This window comes from Panthera uncia, assembly GCF_023721935.1.
Source record: "Panthera uncia isolate 11264 chromosome A1 unlocalized genomic scaffold, Puncia_PCG_1.0 HiC_scaffold_17, whole genome shotgun sequence".
NCBI lineage: Eukaryota > Metazoa > Chordata > Mammalia > Carnivora > Felidae > Panthera > Panthera uncia.
Genome location: NW_026057577.1, coordinates 112,461,780 through 112,476,304, shown reverse-complemented (window position 1 = coordinate 112,476,304; position 14,525 = coordinate 112,461,780). Strand labels below are relative to the sequence as shown.

The 14,525-nt window shown below is 43.9% G+C and overlaps 1 protein-coding gene across 1 annotated transcript in view; it reads right to left on the bottom strand.

The window, feature by feature from the left end:
- Positions 1-14,525, bottom strand: part of LOC125934586 (chondroitin sulfate proteoglycan 4-like) — a 70,440-nt gene that overhangs the window by 45,857 nt on the left and 10,058 nt on the right. The window contains exons 2-4 of the mRNA XM_049648073.1: positions 6,377-6,540; positions 2,470-6,036; positions 597-1,067 (exon numbers count right to left, since the gene is read on the bottom strand). Of these exons, the coding sequence (XP_049504030.1) occupies positions 597-1,067; positions 2,470-6,036; positions 6,377-6,540 (4,202 nt within the window). The remainder of the gene's footprint in view (positions 1-596; positions 1,068-2,469; positions 6,037-6,376; positions 6,541-14,525) is intronic.

Genomic DNA, 14,525 nt, shown 5'->3' with positions numbered 1-14,525 from the left:
ATGGAACGAATAAAGGAGTAAACCCACTAGGGACTAAAGCATGTCTAGGTTAAATATTTGGGTGACACGTTGAGTGGCGCAGTGAGTGTGGAGGTCCTCTAGCGTTAGGCAGCCAGGATGATGCAGGGGCTAGAAGCCCATGACACAGGAGCAAAGTGGGAGAACCTAGAGATGTTTAAGCCAAAGAAGATAAAACCCAAGGGAACTTGATAACTTTTTCTTTCAAATATTTAAAGAGCTTTTACAAAAGGAGGTCTTGATTTGTTCTGTGAGCTATCAGAGCCAGGACCTTGGAGAAGTGTCTAAGTGGCAGACTTCAGATCAGCATAAAGAACTTTCTAACATTTGACGTGTTTTTAAACTGGAAGTGTCCACTGCAAGAAGAAGTGAGTTCTCCATTGCTGAATATATTTAAATAATGGCTGGATGACCTCTTTATAGGGTTACCATGGAAGAGGCTTCTAGCATCTGTTAGGAGGTTAAGCTGGACCCTCTTTCAAGTTTCATCACTCCTGAGAGTCCATTAATCTAAATAACAAATAGCAATTTTTTCCTCTTATCCCATATACCCAAATGTATTAACTGAGATTTATTACCTGTTTCCTGGTAAACTTCATTAGCTTTATTCTTGGAAAATTAGAATTTTCAACATAACCGTGTTGTGGTGGTTTGAGCAGAACAAATTCACAGTCAACTCCCTCAAAATATTTGCTTGGAATTTTGAGATAGTCTTCCAGAAGTGCTTTGGAACCACCTTCCTGGACTGTGAAATTTTGTACCTCCAGAGGAATCCGCTTAGGGACGATATCCACCAAAATTTCAATTCCATTCACAGCTTGGATACCACTCACCACATCCAGTAAAAAATGGTCCTGTTGTTGCTCAGGAGCTATCTGTACATAATGGATATTGCCATCATCAATATCCTGTTGTGTAAAAATCAGAGGGGACTTTTCATTTGCACCCAAGCTGCCTTCTTCAGGTAAAGATTTTCGGAGGTATCCATGCATCGGCGGAATTCTGACGATGAACATTGCCTCTGCAGGAATATTATCTTCATGCACAGCCTTGAGTTTTTATACATAACACACAGACACAAAAAGAAAAACACAATACTCATAAGAGTCAAGACCCTTTGATGAGCCAAATTGTTTCCTATTAATGTCTGCAAATGGCTTAAGTTACAATCAGGGTTAATACACAGTGTAAGCCTGGGTCTGGTTCCGGTGACCATGTCAATATTTGCATTTAGCCGTGGTTGCAAAGAAATGTAATGGTCAACAACACTTGAAAAGCTACTAATGCATTAACAAGGCATCATTCTCAGCAGGAAGATACCCTGGACTCAGAATGTTGAGGTAAAAAGAAATAAAATGGTATAAGGAGAAGGAATAAAAATGGTTGAAGAAGCAGAAGCTGAATCACTAAAATTTCAAGACTTTAGAGGAAAGTTTACTTTTCTTTCCCACTTTAACTGGCTCAGCGTTTTCAATATATATTGAATTTATTGATTCAGCAAAATCCATCTCAAACAGTCATTGTAACTGATTTATAGTCACTAAACTACACATGCCCCCTGGTGGTGAAACACATACTCTCCAAGATCCTAAAAAAGAAATGAGGAAAGCTGGTGACCCCCATATTCCGATAGTCAAACTCATTTAGTAAATTGCTTCTGATTTGTGTTCATTTCTTCTTGATGTTATTGGCTGCATTTCGCAAACAAGTAAACTCCTTTGCAGTCCTGAGGGTAGATTCAGAATAGCCTGTATTTGTGGCCAGTTGTCACAAATCACAGTTTATACACCCTATACAGAATTACCCTAAAAAGAACATGATCTCCTAAGTGTGATCAGTGGGGCTTTGCCTGCTGGAAGCTTCTAAGGAGGAGCCCCAGGAAACCTTCTGGTGTGAGGTCTCACCCCAGACATTCCACAAGTCTAGGCCAATTTTATCCATCAATTTCAGGAAACCAAATGAGACCACATTAAGGAAATTAACTGTGTAATATAGCATCCTCTGCTGTTCAAGGAATCCTTTCTACGTTTAAGTTGCCCTAAGTTTTTATACCCTGCTTCATCCCATTATGAATGTAATTCAGATGAAATGAAATGTTGGCAGTGTTTCTATAAGAAATGAAAAACGTAAAGATCTCTTAATTTACTCTAATACGCACATCACCTCCTCATTCCCAGTGCATCCTACACTAAACATACACACATTGTGTGTGTGCTGGTGTGCACTAAGCTTTAACACAAGACTTAGGATTCCTTATATTCCATTTCCAACTATAGGAAGCTCAGTAGTGTCAAAATCCTGAAACCTTCCAGCCTTTCTTTTCAATGGCATTTACATTTAGAAAAAAAAAGTCATTCTGAATACCAGGAGGGAAATTAACACAAAAATAGCTCTTAGAAGCAAACAGATTACTCATGGAGAGACAGAATGCCCGCCAGGGCGACTACCTACCTGCAGTCTTCCTCTACTCAGTTTTACTGGTTTTCCTTCTTCAACAACAAGGGTCTGGAGCAGAATTTGGGTGCCATGTTGGTGGCTTTCAGAGTACACGCGCACATAGATGCCTACGTCTACATACACCTCTTTAACTCTCACTGTCAGGTTGAATATATCAGAATTGCCTCTGCCGTCATGCCTATAAAACACATGGCCTTGCTTCACGTCGTGCAGGGAAAATGAGCGGGACACTGAGTGGTTGACCAGCACTCTGCCATGCTTCGGGGGCTGTACCATGTGGAATTCGATCTCGTGGTCCGTTCTGATATCTTGGTTCGTGGTGACACTGAGGTTAGCTGCTGTGAGGCTGCTGCCCTGTCCTCTCTGTACAAGCAACCCCGTGTTGTTGGCTATCTGGACATAAGGGTCTGAGGCACTGACTTCTAGAAGGAAGGACGTGTAATGGACACCATCCGTCACGAACAGCACAAAGCGAGAAGAGTCTGCACCCCGATGCCTAAAGAGCACTCGCCCTTCCTGAAGGTCACGTTGCCTGAACTGGTATAGTTTCTGAGAGAGGTCACTGGCTGTCACCAAGTCCCCATTTGGGATGCCCCGCCGGGTATAGAGCAACTGCCCATCATCAAAATCTGAGTCGGGGTCATGGTAACAGAGATCTGCCAGGGTCAGCAGGCGCTGGCCATTTCTTACAACATGAAAGACCCTATCTACCACGCGCACTGGCTTCTCATCATTCTTTAACCCTACAGAAATGGTAACTTTGATTTCTGTAGATAAATGCTCTGTGTCAAGATCCCTGACCACTCCGTCTTGGCCTGGTGCTATGGCAGAGGCCACAAGGAGGAATTCATCACACTGGGTCTCAGAATCATCGTGAACATACATCAGTCGCTCGCCCACTAGGTCTTGATCAGTGAATGCGGTGATATCGTCAGGACTTCTCAAAGGATCTGACAAGTTAATCAGTTTCAGCTTCCCGTGTTGGGGACTCTGGGTGATTTTATATTGGAAGGTCTGATTGTCCAGTGTTTGAGCAAATAATTCTGATTTTGTAATTAATTTCCCTTCTCCTTCTTTTACAAATAATCCTCTGTGAGTCACAGTAACGCGTGTCTTATCTGCTTCGAAGTTTATTCTGAAAGTATAATCTTTTGATGCTATGTGCTTCGCAACAATCAAGAACCTAAAGGTATCTTGTGTGTCTTCCCTGGGCCTCTCCTGTGGCTCGTAACTTATCTTAGAGTCTGTAATGTTTTGTTGGCTGAAGACTGAGTTTGTTTTTAGCACTTTATTGCCAAGTAGCAATTTTCCTTTCTTAGGTGGGGTCAGCAACTTAAAATGCAGTTCCTTCTGAGCTACGTCCACACCCTCTGTCACAGCCTGCAAATGATCAGAATTCAATACTTGTCTGTTTATTTTACTGACCTTAAGAGGAACATTTTTGAGAAGTGTAAACTTTAGCCACCGTACGGTAATCGGAAACATTAGCTCCTCGCTGACTTTTCCTTCTATGTTAACTTTAAATTTAAAGTGATCTGTAACATTTCCTAGCTGTAATTCTCGAAATGTACTATGGTACCGGACCTGACCCCGATCAATGGAATGCTGAGAAAAGGTACTAACTTGTTTCCATTCGCCACTTGACCCCTGCCGCTGAATCTGGCCAAATTGGGGTGGCTGAGTGATAGCATAGTGGGTCTCCATCTCATGGGGTTCACCATTAACCTCCACCGACAAGTTACTCTGTGTAATCAGAACTGTGCCACCCTGCTGGACAACGACACCGGTTCTAATGGCCACTTCAAAGCCCCAAGGAACAGCCATGACCCGTAACACTACTGTATTGCTAACCAGCTCTCCATCACTTGCTCTCAGAAGGATCCGGGAGTTCCGAGGACCTCTGTGCACGTAGAAAATGTTGCCATCTCTTAAATCCCCCTGTGTAAAACCATTAATCGCTTTCCCGGGATCATTGGTGTTTTCTAAAAACCCAGCATCTGAATTGAAGTTGCCAAGAATGGAGAAACTAAGACTCAAGGAATCTGTGTCAGGGTCTGACACGTGTATTATATTTGGAGTCAGTCGTTTCTTAGAATTCTCAAACAAGAGAAGCAAGTTTCCTTCGGGGAGCTTAAGGTGTGGGGGGTCATTTACTGGAATGACAGTAATGTTGAACACATAGGGAACATGGCCTTGCAGATAAAATGGCATTTTCTGCTTGCTGTTGGAAGAGACTGAAAATGTGAAAAAATCCCTAGGTTCTTCTGAACCATCATGGACATACCAAACTTTCCCTTGCCTCAAATCTAACATAGTGAAAGCTTTCTCCATTTCCTGAACAGGGGAAACATCTAATTGAAGGAACCCGTGAAGGGGCATTTCCTCTATTTTAAATAGAATTTGAGAATGATGGATACCCAAATCTTCAGATTCCACATCCACTTTCATATGCCTTTGTTCCAGTAAGGCTCGCCCACCTTCTTGGATCTCCAAGTTACTCAGACTCAAGAAATAGCTACTCTCATCTTGAAAAAAAGGCTTGCCTGCCTCAACAACGGTGGTGGAAAGGGGAACTTCTGACTGAAGCAGGTTTTCCATTGTCGTTATGAAAGGATTTTCATTATCACTACTCCTCGTTTTACACCCAGCAGCTATATCTTTGGAAACAAGGGCATCCTTCAATGCTCTCTTTTCTGAGTTGGCTTCCAAGCCTCTTAAGCATCCTTTGAAAGAAACTCCTCGAGCAGATTTCTGGGGCACAGAGGCAAATCCTAACTTCTTAACTTCTTCTCTCTTACGGGCATTAAGACCTCCCACAAAGAGGGGGCCTTCAGATACAAATGGCTTGCTTTGCAAAGGCAGCAATGTCCTTACCCCTTGCTCATCCACCATCAGGGCCAGATAACTTCCAGTGAACTTCAGTTGAATAACGTGCCACTTGTTGTCACTAACTAAGCTAAACGAAGAGAGCTGGGTGTTGCTTTTGGTCCATCCTACATGAGCCCTCAATAGACCGTTAACTATTTCCAAAGCAACGAAATTTCCTTCTCTGCCTGACTGAAATAAAAGTAAGGCTTGTTGAGTTCCAGTCTGTAAAGCAAATTCCAATAGCCCTTCCCCTGGCACCTTCCATTCTGGGAAGGTGACGTAGGATCTGGAGCTAAAGAAATTGATGGCTTCACCCTCTCCTGCAAAAAATTCGTCACTGCATCCTAGTGACACTTCATAAACCTTCTTAAAGCCAGGGTAAGATCTAAGGGATGCCAGGATCTCCTCCTGGTTAAATAGCACATCCTCCATACATCCGCGGAAATTGGGGAGCTCTCCATTCAGGTAAGGGACATCAAGTCCACCGTGGCCTGCTATGTAGATTCCGTGTTGAAAGTGCAAATTGTGCACCTCACCGGTGATATGGCCCGTTGTCTCATAATGTTTGTCAATAACCAGAAAGACATTGTTTTTAACATAGTACAGTTCCACTAAATGCCAAACCAGGTCATCTGTACGAAGTCTTTCCTCAGAAAGGAGCACTTGTTTACCTGCACCCAAATTCACCCTCACCTGAAACAGAAAGAATCATCATTAATCAATCTCATCTCACTGTATTTTATTGAGAAAACAGGGCCATTCATAAGGCGGGGAGGTGGGGGGCGGGGGAGAAACTTGGACTTAAAACTGCTTTCCACATTTATGGGCTATACAGTGAGGTTAAAAAATGTTAGAGTTGAAATATTTCAGGCATGCTGGTAAACTCGGAGGAGATCCAAACTTTTCAAATGGCACATGACTTTATTCTAGTAATAGTAATCAAATGGACAGCTATTTTGTTCTCTTTCTCTCTCGTGCTTTTCCTCCGGTAATTGGATGTTTACATGTGTTTAAAGATTTAAGAAAATCTTACCCGTAAGTTTCCTGATAGAAGTTCTATAATACAGTAGTCATTTTTCCCCGCTGCAAGAAAAAGTAATCCCCGTGGTTTGCTGGTTTGAAATTTTAATTGAAGAGATAACTCAGAGGAAACTTCTATGATGTTGAGCTCCACATAACTTTCACCATAAAAAGATGCTAGGGAAACATTTTTAAGAGAAGTATAAGTTAGTAAATTTATTACACAATGGCCATTCCACTTTGTATTGTCATCTCCCTTCAGGGACTGACCCTGCTGAAGAAAGCTGGGGTGGCCCACAGATCTGATGTGGGGGTACAAAGGCTCAATATTTTCTTGCCCCAACTCAAAACAGCTCTGATGGGTCAGTCCCTCTTCAGAACTCTCAAGAAGGGTGGCCAAGGCTTCCGTTGAAACTGAATCCAAGTCTATTTCGCCATGTACCCAATTCTACTTCCTTCCCTCCCACAGGGATAATCTCAAACCACTGGTGGTGAACTGGTGTAAGAGCAGAAGGGAACACCTGAGCCAGCTATGAACGATCAGGCTATGAAAAATATGGGGCAAGTAATAGCTAGTAGGACTATGAATTGGATGTTTATTGCTAAGTTTGAATGAAGCTTTGGACAAAGATAAGGGAAAACTAGGAGAGATTAGTTGACAATTACAAGCTAGAGGGCTTCCCTGGTAGCATATAAAGTCTTTCTCCTTTCCTACAGCAGGAGAGCAGTAGAAGGTAAGACTCCCACTCAGGATTTAATCGTCAGAGTAGTCAGCTGCAAATAGAGTTAAAGTCTCCTCTATGATAGGCTTGCTCTGACAAAGCTAAGGCCCTGGTTGGAAAAGAAATAGGACCTTGACATATGGACTTGGGGGCATCTGGGTTGATGCATTCAAATACCTTGGGTCCCCAGATCTCTCTGAACCCTCTTAGCCTGCAGAAGTGGCCTATTCCCCTATTAAGGCTGGCACGTGCCTTGCTTAAAGAGAATGCAGAGGCCTCTCCTCACAAGTAACATCTGACCTCTGAAGATACACAACCATCTCTCTTCCTGGCCGCTAGGCCAAAAACAAAGGTTAAGTCACAGCATAACCTGTGTGGAGACCTGTTGGGCTTGATATCGGTAGAAAAGGACTAGATCCTAGTGTAGCTGTAGGACCGCTCCAGGTATATTCTACTGCCTGTAGCTGCAAGAACACACATGCAACTGAGGGTACCTGAACAAGGGGACAAAGCATAAAGTTGGGGCACTCTCCAGGGATACAGGCTATAATACCTTGGAAAAGACTACTGGAAATTGGTGCGAACTCACCGCTAAAGTGGCTCCTAGATGCATAGAAATTGCAACGACCCACTATCAATGAGACAGACGTGACAGAATGACCATGACAGCTGGATGAAAGAGATGGAAGTGGTACATCCAGGATTGAGCATAAATAGGACCAGAAGAAGGCACAAGCAAGTGCACAAGAGGGCAGCCCAGAGCTCCAGTCATCACCATTCTTGTGCCAGCACCTTTCATCAGCTCACACCTATGGCTGCATGGGGGAATCCCGTGTTGCCAGCTGATGGAGGAACAAAACACCTGAGCGTGGTTCACAGATGAGCCAGCTTCATCCTACGGATGCGTGATGAAAACAGACTCCAACCGCACCATAGCTCCTCTTAGTGGTGGCCATGAAAACCACTAGCAAGGGCAAGTCCTCCAAATGGATAGGACTCTGGGTGGAACACCTAGCCATCTACTTTACACAGAGAGAAGTGGCCTGAGAGTCAAATAAATAAAGACCGATAAAGAGTGGCAAATGGCCTGGCCAGATGGTCAAGAGCCTAGAATGCGAAAGATTGAAAGAGTAGGAACGAGGAAGTCTGGGATTGATGCAGGAAGCGGGAAAATCTTTATATTGCATGTTAATGTCCGCCAAAAAAACATCCACCACAGACTATGCATTAAACAACCAGACAGACAGTGACTTGACCACTTGACATTAGCCAGCTTCTGTCATCTGCCACAACAGGCTCATGATGTTGGCACAACAGGCTCATGATGAGGTAGCCATGGTGGCGGGGTGGAGTCTATGCATGCACCCAACAGTCCGGGTTCCTTCCCTCTTACCAAGGCTTTCCTAGTTACTGCTACTGCTGAATGCCCAACATGTCTCCAACAGACCGACACCAATCCCTAATATGTTACTATCCCTTGAAGAGACGCCAACTGTCCATTTGGTGGTGAGCCGACTTCAATGAAACCCTTTTTCTTTAGAATTGTCAGTGATTCATTTCCACAAAAATAGACACATGTTCTGGGTATATATTTATCTTTCTTGACTCAGATAGCGCTATCATCTGAAAAGCTCATGGAGTGTTTAATCCACGAATAAGGGATGCCAAATAACATCACATCAATCAAAGACATGCCCTATACTCCAAGGAAGGTGTGGTAATGGGCCTAAGACAATAGGATCCACTGGCACATCATATACTATGTCGCTGAAAGTGAGGGCTTGACAGTGTAGGAACAACCTGATGTTGTTCTTTAAATTAAAGCTCTTTAAACACCTCCTGCTGTGTCTCCGGGAAGTATAATGCATGGGTCTGGGAACAAGAAGTAGATAGGAGTGGCCTTGTTCACCATCACTCTCAGTGTCCCACTTGAGAGATTTGTGTTCCCATCCCCATAAGCCAGAAATCTATGGTTTCAAAGCACCTGGCTTCCACAGGTGAATGTTTCCACCAGGGAACACAGCAAGATTCTCTGTGTATAATAAGCTATAGCTGCTGCCTGGACATTTCAGTCTCATTATATCAAGGAGCTAGCAGGCAAGAAGAGTCATCTCTAATCTGATGGGTAATTGACGCTCAGTCATCAGAAGCAGGCAGAACTACTGTTATACAGGGCGTTTACAGAGGAATACGTGGGCGCCCATGTGGTTCTATTGGATGCCTCTTGGAACTATTTTGGCAGTAAATAATAAAGCAGTTACCTGTCTTGAGAAGAGTGTGTTGACAAAAGCTCAGACCCCTCAGGGGTAAAGGCCTTAGTCGCACCATCAGATAGCCACTGGGACTAGCAGAGACAACAGTTGAGGGTACAGGAATTGACGAATAAGGAGGAACATGAAGATTATCACCCAGGCACTATTCCCAGGATTTACATAAACAAGTGGCTCCAAGTGATACAAGGTGTGGACGGCGGTGGATTCTGTGATGCACTACCCTCCAGACATAAAGGCCTTTCTACCCTGGCTGCTATGAACCTTGCTGGTAGAGAGCCCCCAGCATCTTCAAAACTCTCCTCAAGGTCAGTTCCATTGGCACTGCATCGCAAGTGGAATTTTCTCTCCTCCCATTCCAGTTCCCTTCCATTCCTCAAATGTTGATCCTAAGAACAGTCCTTAATAAGGAAGGCTCCTGCATGTTTCTCTCCACCTTAGATTCTGCTTCCTGAGGCACACGATCTGCAATGTCTGCTTCTCTGTTCCTACAACACTCTGTATATTCCCTTATTCTAGGATTCACCATGTTGTACTGAAATTACTTGTTTATTCGTCTATCTCCTGAACTATTCCCTGAGTTTCCTATGACCAGGAGTCATCTCTTTTTTATCTCTCCCTCTCCAATATCTCACACCGACTGACACACAGGTGGTATCTTAGGTTTTGTTGGTAGTTCATTGAGATCCCCTTTAAAAGGTTCATATACCCATCCTCCAGCTGCTTAACTGGAGTTGCAGTGAAATTATACCCCCTGCCCTAGAGGGCAACCTATGGTCATTGACTGATTGAAACAGACGTATCAAATACGTAGAGCTCTGAGTTGCTATTCATATCCCAGAGCCCTTTCTGGGATCAGGCCGATATTAGATCAATTAAAACCAGATCTTTGCTTAGTTTCTTCTCCTGCCCTATCCTGCTTCCCTCCTTTCTTACAGTTCTTTCCTGGTCACCTCACTCAGTAATTTACTTGCACAAGAATCTCCGCCCATGCTGCTCTTTTTAGGGAACCCAATCTAAAGTAAGTAGAAAACAAGCATTTATTGAACCAAAAGACACTAACCCGGGAGACCCTCATTTTATAGTTGAGTAAACTCAGGCCTAGAGAAGCTTAGGGACTTACGTAGAGTCAACAGTTACTTGAAAACAGAGCGAAGACAAAAACCAAGCATTCCCCACCACCAATCCAGTGTTTTCACTAAGATGCAAAGCTCTTACAGAGATGAATCTAATCTCTACACACTTTTTCAGATACGTATAAGCACTCTTCTCTCTAGTTAAAAACAGCCATTAATAATGAAATAATAATTCCATAAAACCAGATTGTAGCAATAAGGTTGTAGAGACGAAACAATTTATTACAAACCCACTAGCTATCCCACTTGGTGTATATAGTCCTGGAATTTCTCATTACGAATCCCCTTACTCTGATTTTTGACTGACTTAGAGGCTGTATTGTTAACTTTTCAAAGCCAGGAAATGTTTTCTAAATCATAAAATCTACTGCTGAGAATGACTAAGTAATGTTCTATTTTCCCACGGCTCACCTCCCTGGCACTAAATCAATTCCAGGCTCAGCGGGTGGCTAGAAATTTCCATGACCTCAAGGGAAAAAACGAGGATTCCGGTTTAAGACTTCTGGTTTGACAGCCTGGAACCAGTTGTGTCCTCACATATCTCCAAATGGGCCCCAACTTTTGTGGCTCTTAGTGCCTCAAAATAATAGTAAAAAGCAAATCAAAGCACAAGAAATTCTAGAAAGAGAAAGGTGATCTCCACCTGCAGTGAAGGAAAAGGTGTGACTTCAGCATTACATGTGTATGGCAAATCAAAGTGAACAAAAATCAGAGCAACTTCCTGGTTTTATGTGCTTATATAAAAGGTGAAATGGTTGAAGGGAAGCCAAAGATTGGCAGTCAGGTGGGTAAAAGACTTTTCAGGAAAAATAAACATTGATATTTCTCTATAACTTCTCCCAAGAAGATGATTATTTGGTTCATTTTTCTCTACCTTAGAAATGGTTCCCATTTCTTTTTCCAAACTACAGCTTTCTGTTTTTCTTGTTTGGCTTTGGTGTTGTTTAGGGATTTCTGATTTATTATTAATTGGGTACCTCCTATGTGCCAGTGCTATCAGGAGTCGGAGGTAGGAAATTACTAAGACCAAAGGGCTTGCAGACTATCAGAAGAGAAAGCTGCTCAAAAAGAAGAATATATCCAACCCAGGTGAGAGTAGAAAGTTGGTACATCGGCAACTTGTTTTTATGAAGAAAGGAGCAATCTGCCCATAAAGTGTCTCTCCCTGGCAGATTTAAGTGCCCACCCTGCATGAACTTATGCTGCCCACAAATATACCGAATGCTCGATTGGTCCTGGGTGTTTGAAGGTGAATGACATAACTGCCAGTCAAGCATTACATTGGCTTGATTATTACTTGGGAAATGTAGACCACAACAGACACTCAGCCTAGTCAAGGGGGATGGACGAAAGGTGTTTCCAGCAGGCAGGAAGATGGCTTCCAGAAAGACCTAATGAGGGACAGGCAAGAGAAAGAGGAGAGAAACAAGGGGGCGGAATAGGAGACAAAGAGACCAGTGACTGCAAGGAACCAAAGGTCCAACCTGGCTGAGCACAGAGAGGGGAGCAGCCAGGCAAAAACTACAGACATATGAGGGGGTAAATGTCAGAGGGCGCCTGCTGCTGTGTCCAGCTGAAAGGCCATCCCTGAACTTTCAATTTGAAATGGCTACTCCTTGAGGCGCCTGACTGGCTCAGTTGGTTAAGAGCCAGACTCTTGATTTAGGCTCAGGTCATGATCTCATGGTTCGTGATATCGAGCCCTGCTTTGGGCTCTGTGCTGAGCAGACCCTACTTGGGGTTCTCTTATCCGCTGTCTCTGCCCTTCCCCTGCTCATGCTCTCTCTCTTCAAATAAATAAATAAACTTAATGACAACAACAAAAATAAAGTGGCTAATCCTTCTGAGGCCCCTACATCATGTCTAGTTACCTTCTTTATTTGTTTCCTGGGTTATTATCCAGCTCCAACCACACCACCCCAAACAGAATGTGAAGTTTTGAGGGGAGGACCCTTGCTAATCTTGGTCACTGCTCAATCCTCTGTACCTACAAGAGTGCCCAGCACATAGTAAGCACTCAATAAATGATGGCTTTGTAAGCCAAGGCAAGAGTTCAGACTCTATCCAAAAAAAAGCCCTAAAGGGACCAAACAGGGAAATGATTGCAATTTAGATGATTTTGGCTGAAGCACAGAAAATGGGCTCAAAGGGATAGTGGGGAGCAGACAGGGGAGAAGTGGGTGGGTTCAAGAAATATTTAAAAAGCTAGATTGTCCAGGGAAAGGGAGAGGACATCCGGTTAACCTAGATTAATTTTGAGATTTCTGCCTGGATATCCCCTTACTGAGAGGGGGACCCTGAGAGAGAAGAAACCACAAAAACAAACTTCTCGGCTAGAGCATTTGCGTTTCACAGAGTCCTAAGATGAGGTGGTAGGAGGAGGGCTGACATTACAAAGCAGCTCTTCCTCACACTGACCCTGTGAAGGGGGTCACTGCACTTGAACAGGAAAGCCACACTTTAACCCCCAGATCTGCTCTGGGGAATCTCTGCACTGCCTTACTGTGGCATTGACGTTGCACGCTTTATGAAACGTTAAGTTGGATACTTATTCAAGAGACAACTAACTGTCCTAACCATCCGGAGCACGCTAAGAAAGAAGACAACTCCCAAGTATGAAATAACTTAGCTCCAACATCTAACATACCTGAGAGGTGCAACCTCCTTTGTTCATTGAATGCAAACCCCAACAAGGGGTGGGGGGGTTCTACCTCTCTTCCACAAAGCTCAGGTCCGCTAACACATAAGCTGGGACAGGAAGTCAAGGTCTACCAGGAAGAGGTATTTTCTCCATGGCTGCAGGATAGGTGGTTGTTTAGTGGGCTGGGGGGTGAGAGGGGGCCCCTGGCACCACATCTCTATGCTAAATGTGTTGCTGGCACTGTAAGAGGCGGGGAAAGAGTGGAGAGTAGGCCCAGGGCCACTGTGTAGCTGCCAATCTTGGGTTTCCGGGTGGGGTCAGAGCAATCCACAGTCGTGGAATTCTTGCTGTTGTAGAACAGGATCCACCAGGTTCTCACTTTTCATTCATTCCCCAAACATTAGTCACTATGCCAACTGCTCAGGTTGCAAAGAGAAAACCAGCACGTAGCCTGCCCTCGGCTACTCTCAGGGCAGCATTCTCCACGCCTGCTTGCCATAGGGTCGCACAGGCTGTGTCCTGCACGACGCCAGGGGGAGCTATTCCTATAGACTCTGTCGCTTCCACAGCACCCCTGAAATGAAGTAGTGAGGCAGTCCTGGTCCCTAGCTGGGCGCTGATTGAGCTGACAACTCCCTCCTTGGTGACATAGCTCCCATGTCCTATCCTGGATGCACCACACGTGGCCCTTATGCATGTCTGTGTTTGCTCTTTCACCTCCATTTCCTATTGCTGCTGCAGCAGACTACCTACCACAAATGTAGTGGCTTAATATGACACAGATTTATCGTCTGACAATTCTGGAGGCTAGTAGTCCAAGAAAGGTCTCACTGAGCTAAAATCGAGGTGTCTGCAGGGCTGCATTTCTTCTGGAGGCTCCGGGAGGGAATCTGTTTCCTTGCCTTTTGCAGCTTCCAGAGACTGCCACGTTTCTTGGCTTGTGGCCCCAGACAGCCATCACCTCCGCTTCCAACATTATCAACTTCTCCGTCTTATGATATGATCACATCTGCAAAGTCCCTTTTGCCATGCAAAGCAACATATTCTACGTTCTGGGAATTAAGATGTGAACTTCTTTGGAGAGCCATTATTCTGCCTTCCACAGTCCCTGGGTACATTCTGTCATTCAGTTGCTCGTATTTATTGAGCACTGTCATTTGTAGGTACTCGACTAAGTGCTGGGAATGCAGAGGTGAATAAAGCAGTAGCATTGGGAAGGGCCCCAGAAGCAGAGGTTATGACTTTTGTTTGTGCTTTGTAAGGCCTATACAGCTCTATTTTAAAAATATTATATATACGTATATATATATACATATATATACGTATATATATACATATATATACGTATATATATACACATACATATATGCATATATATACGTATATATATACA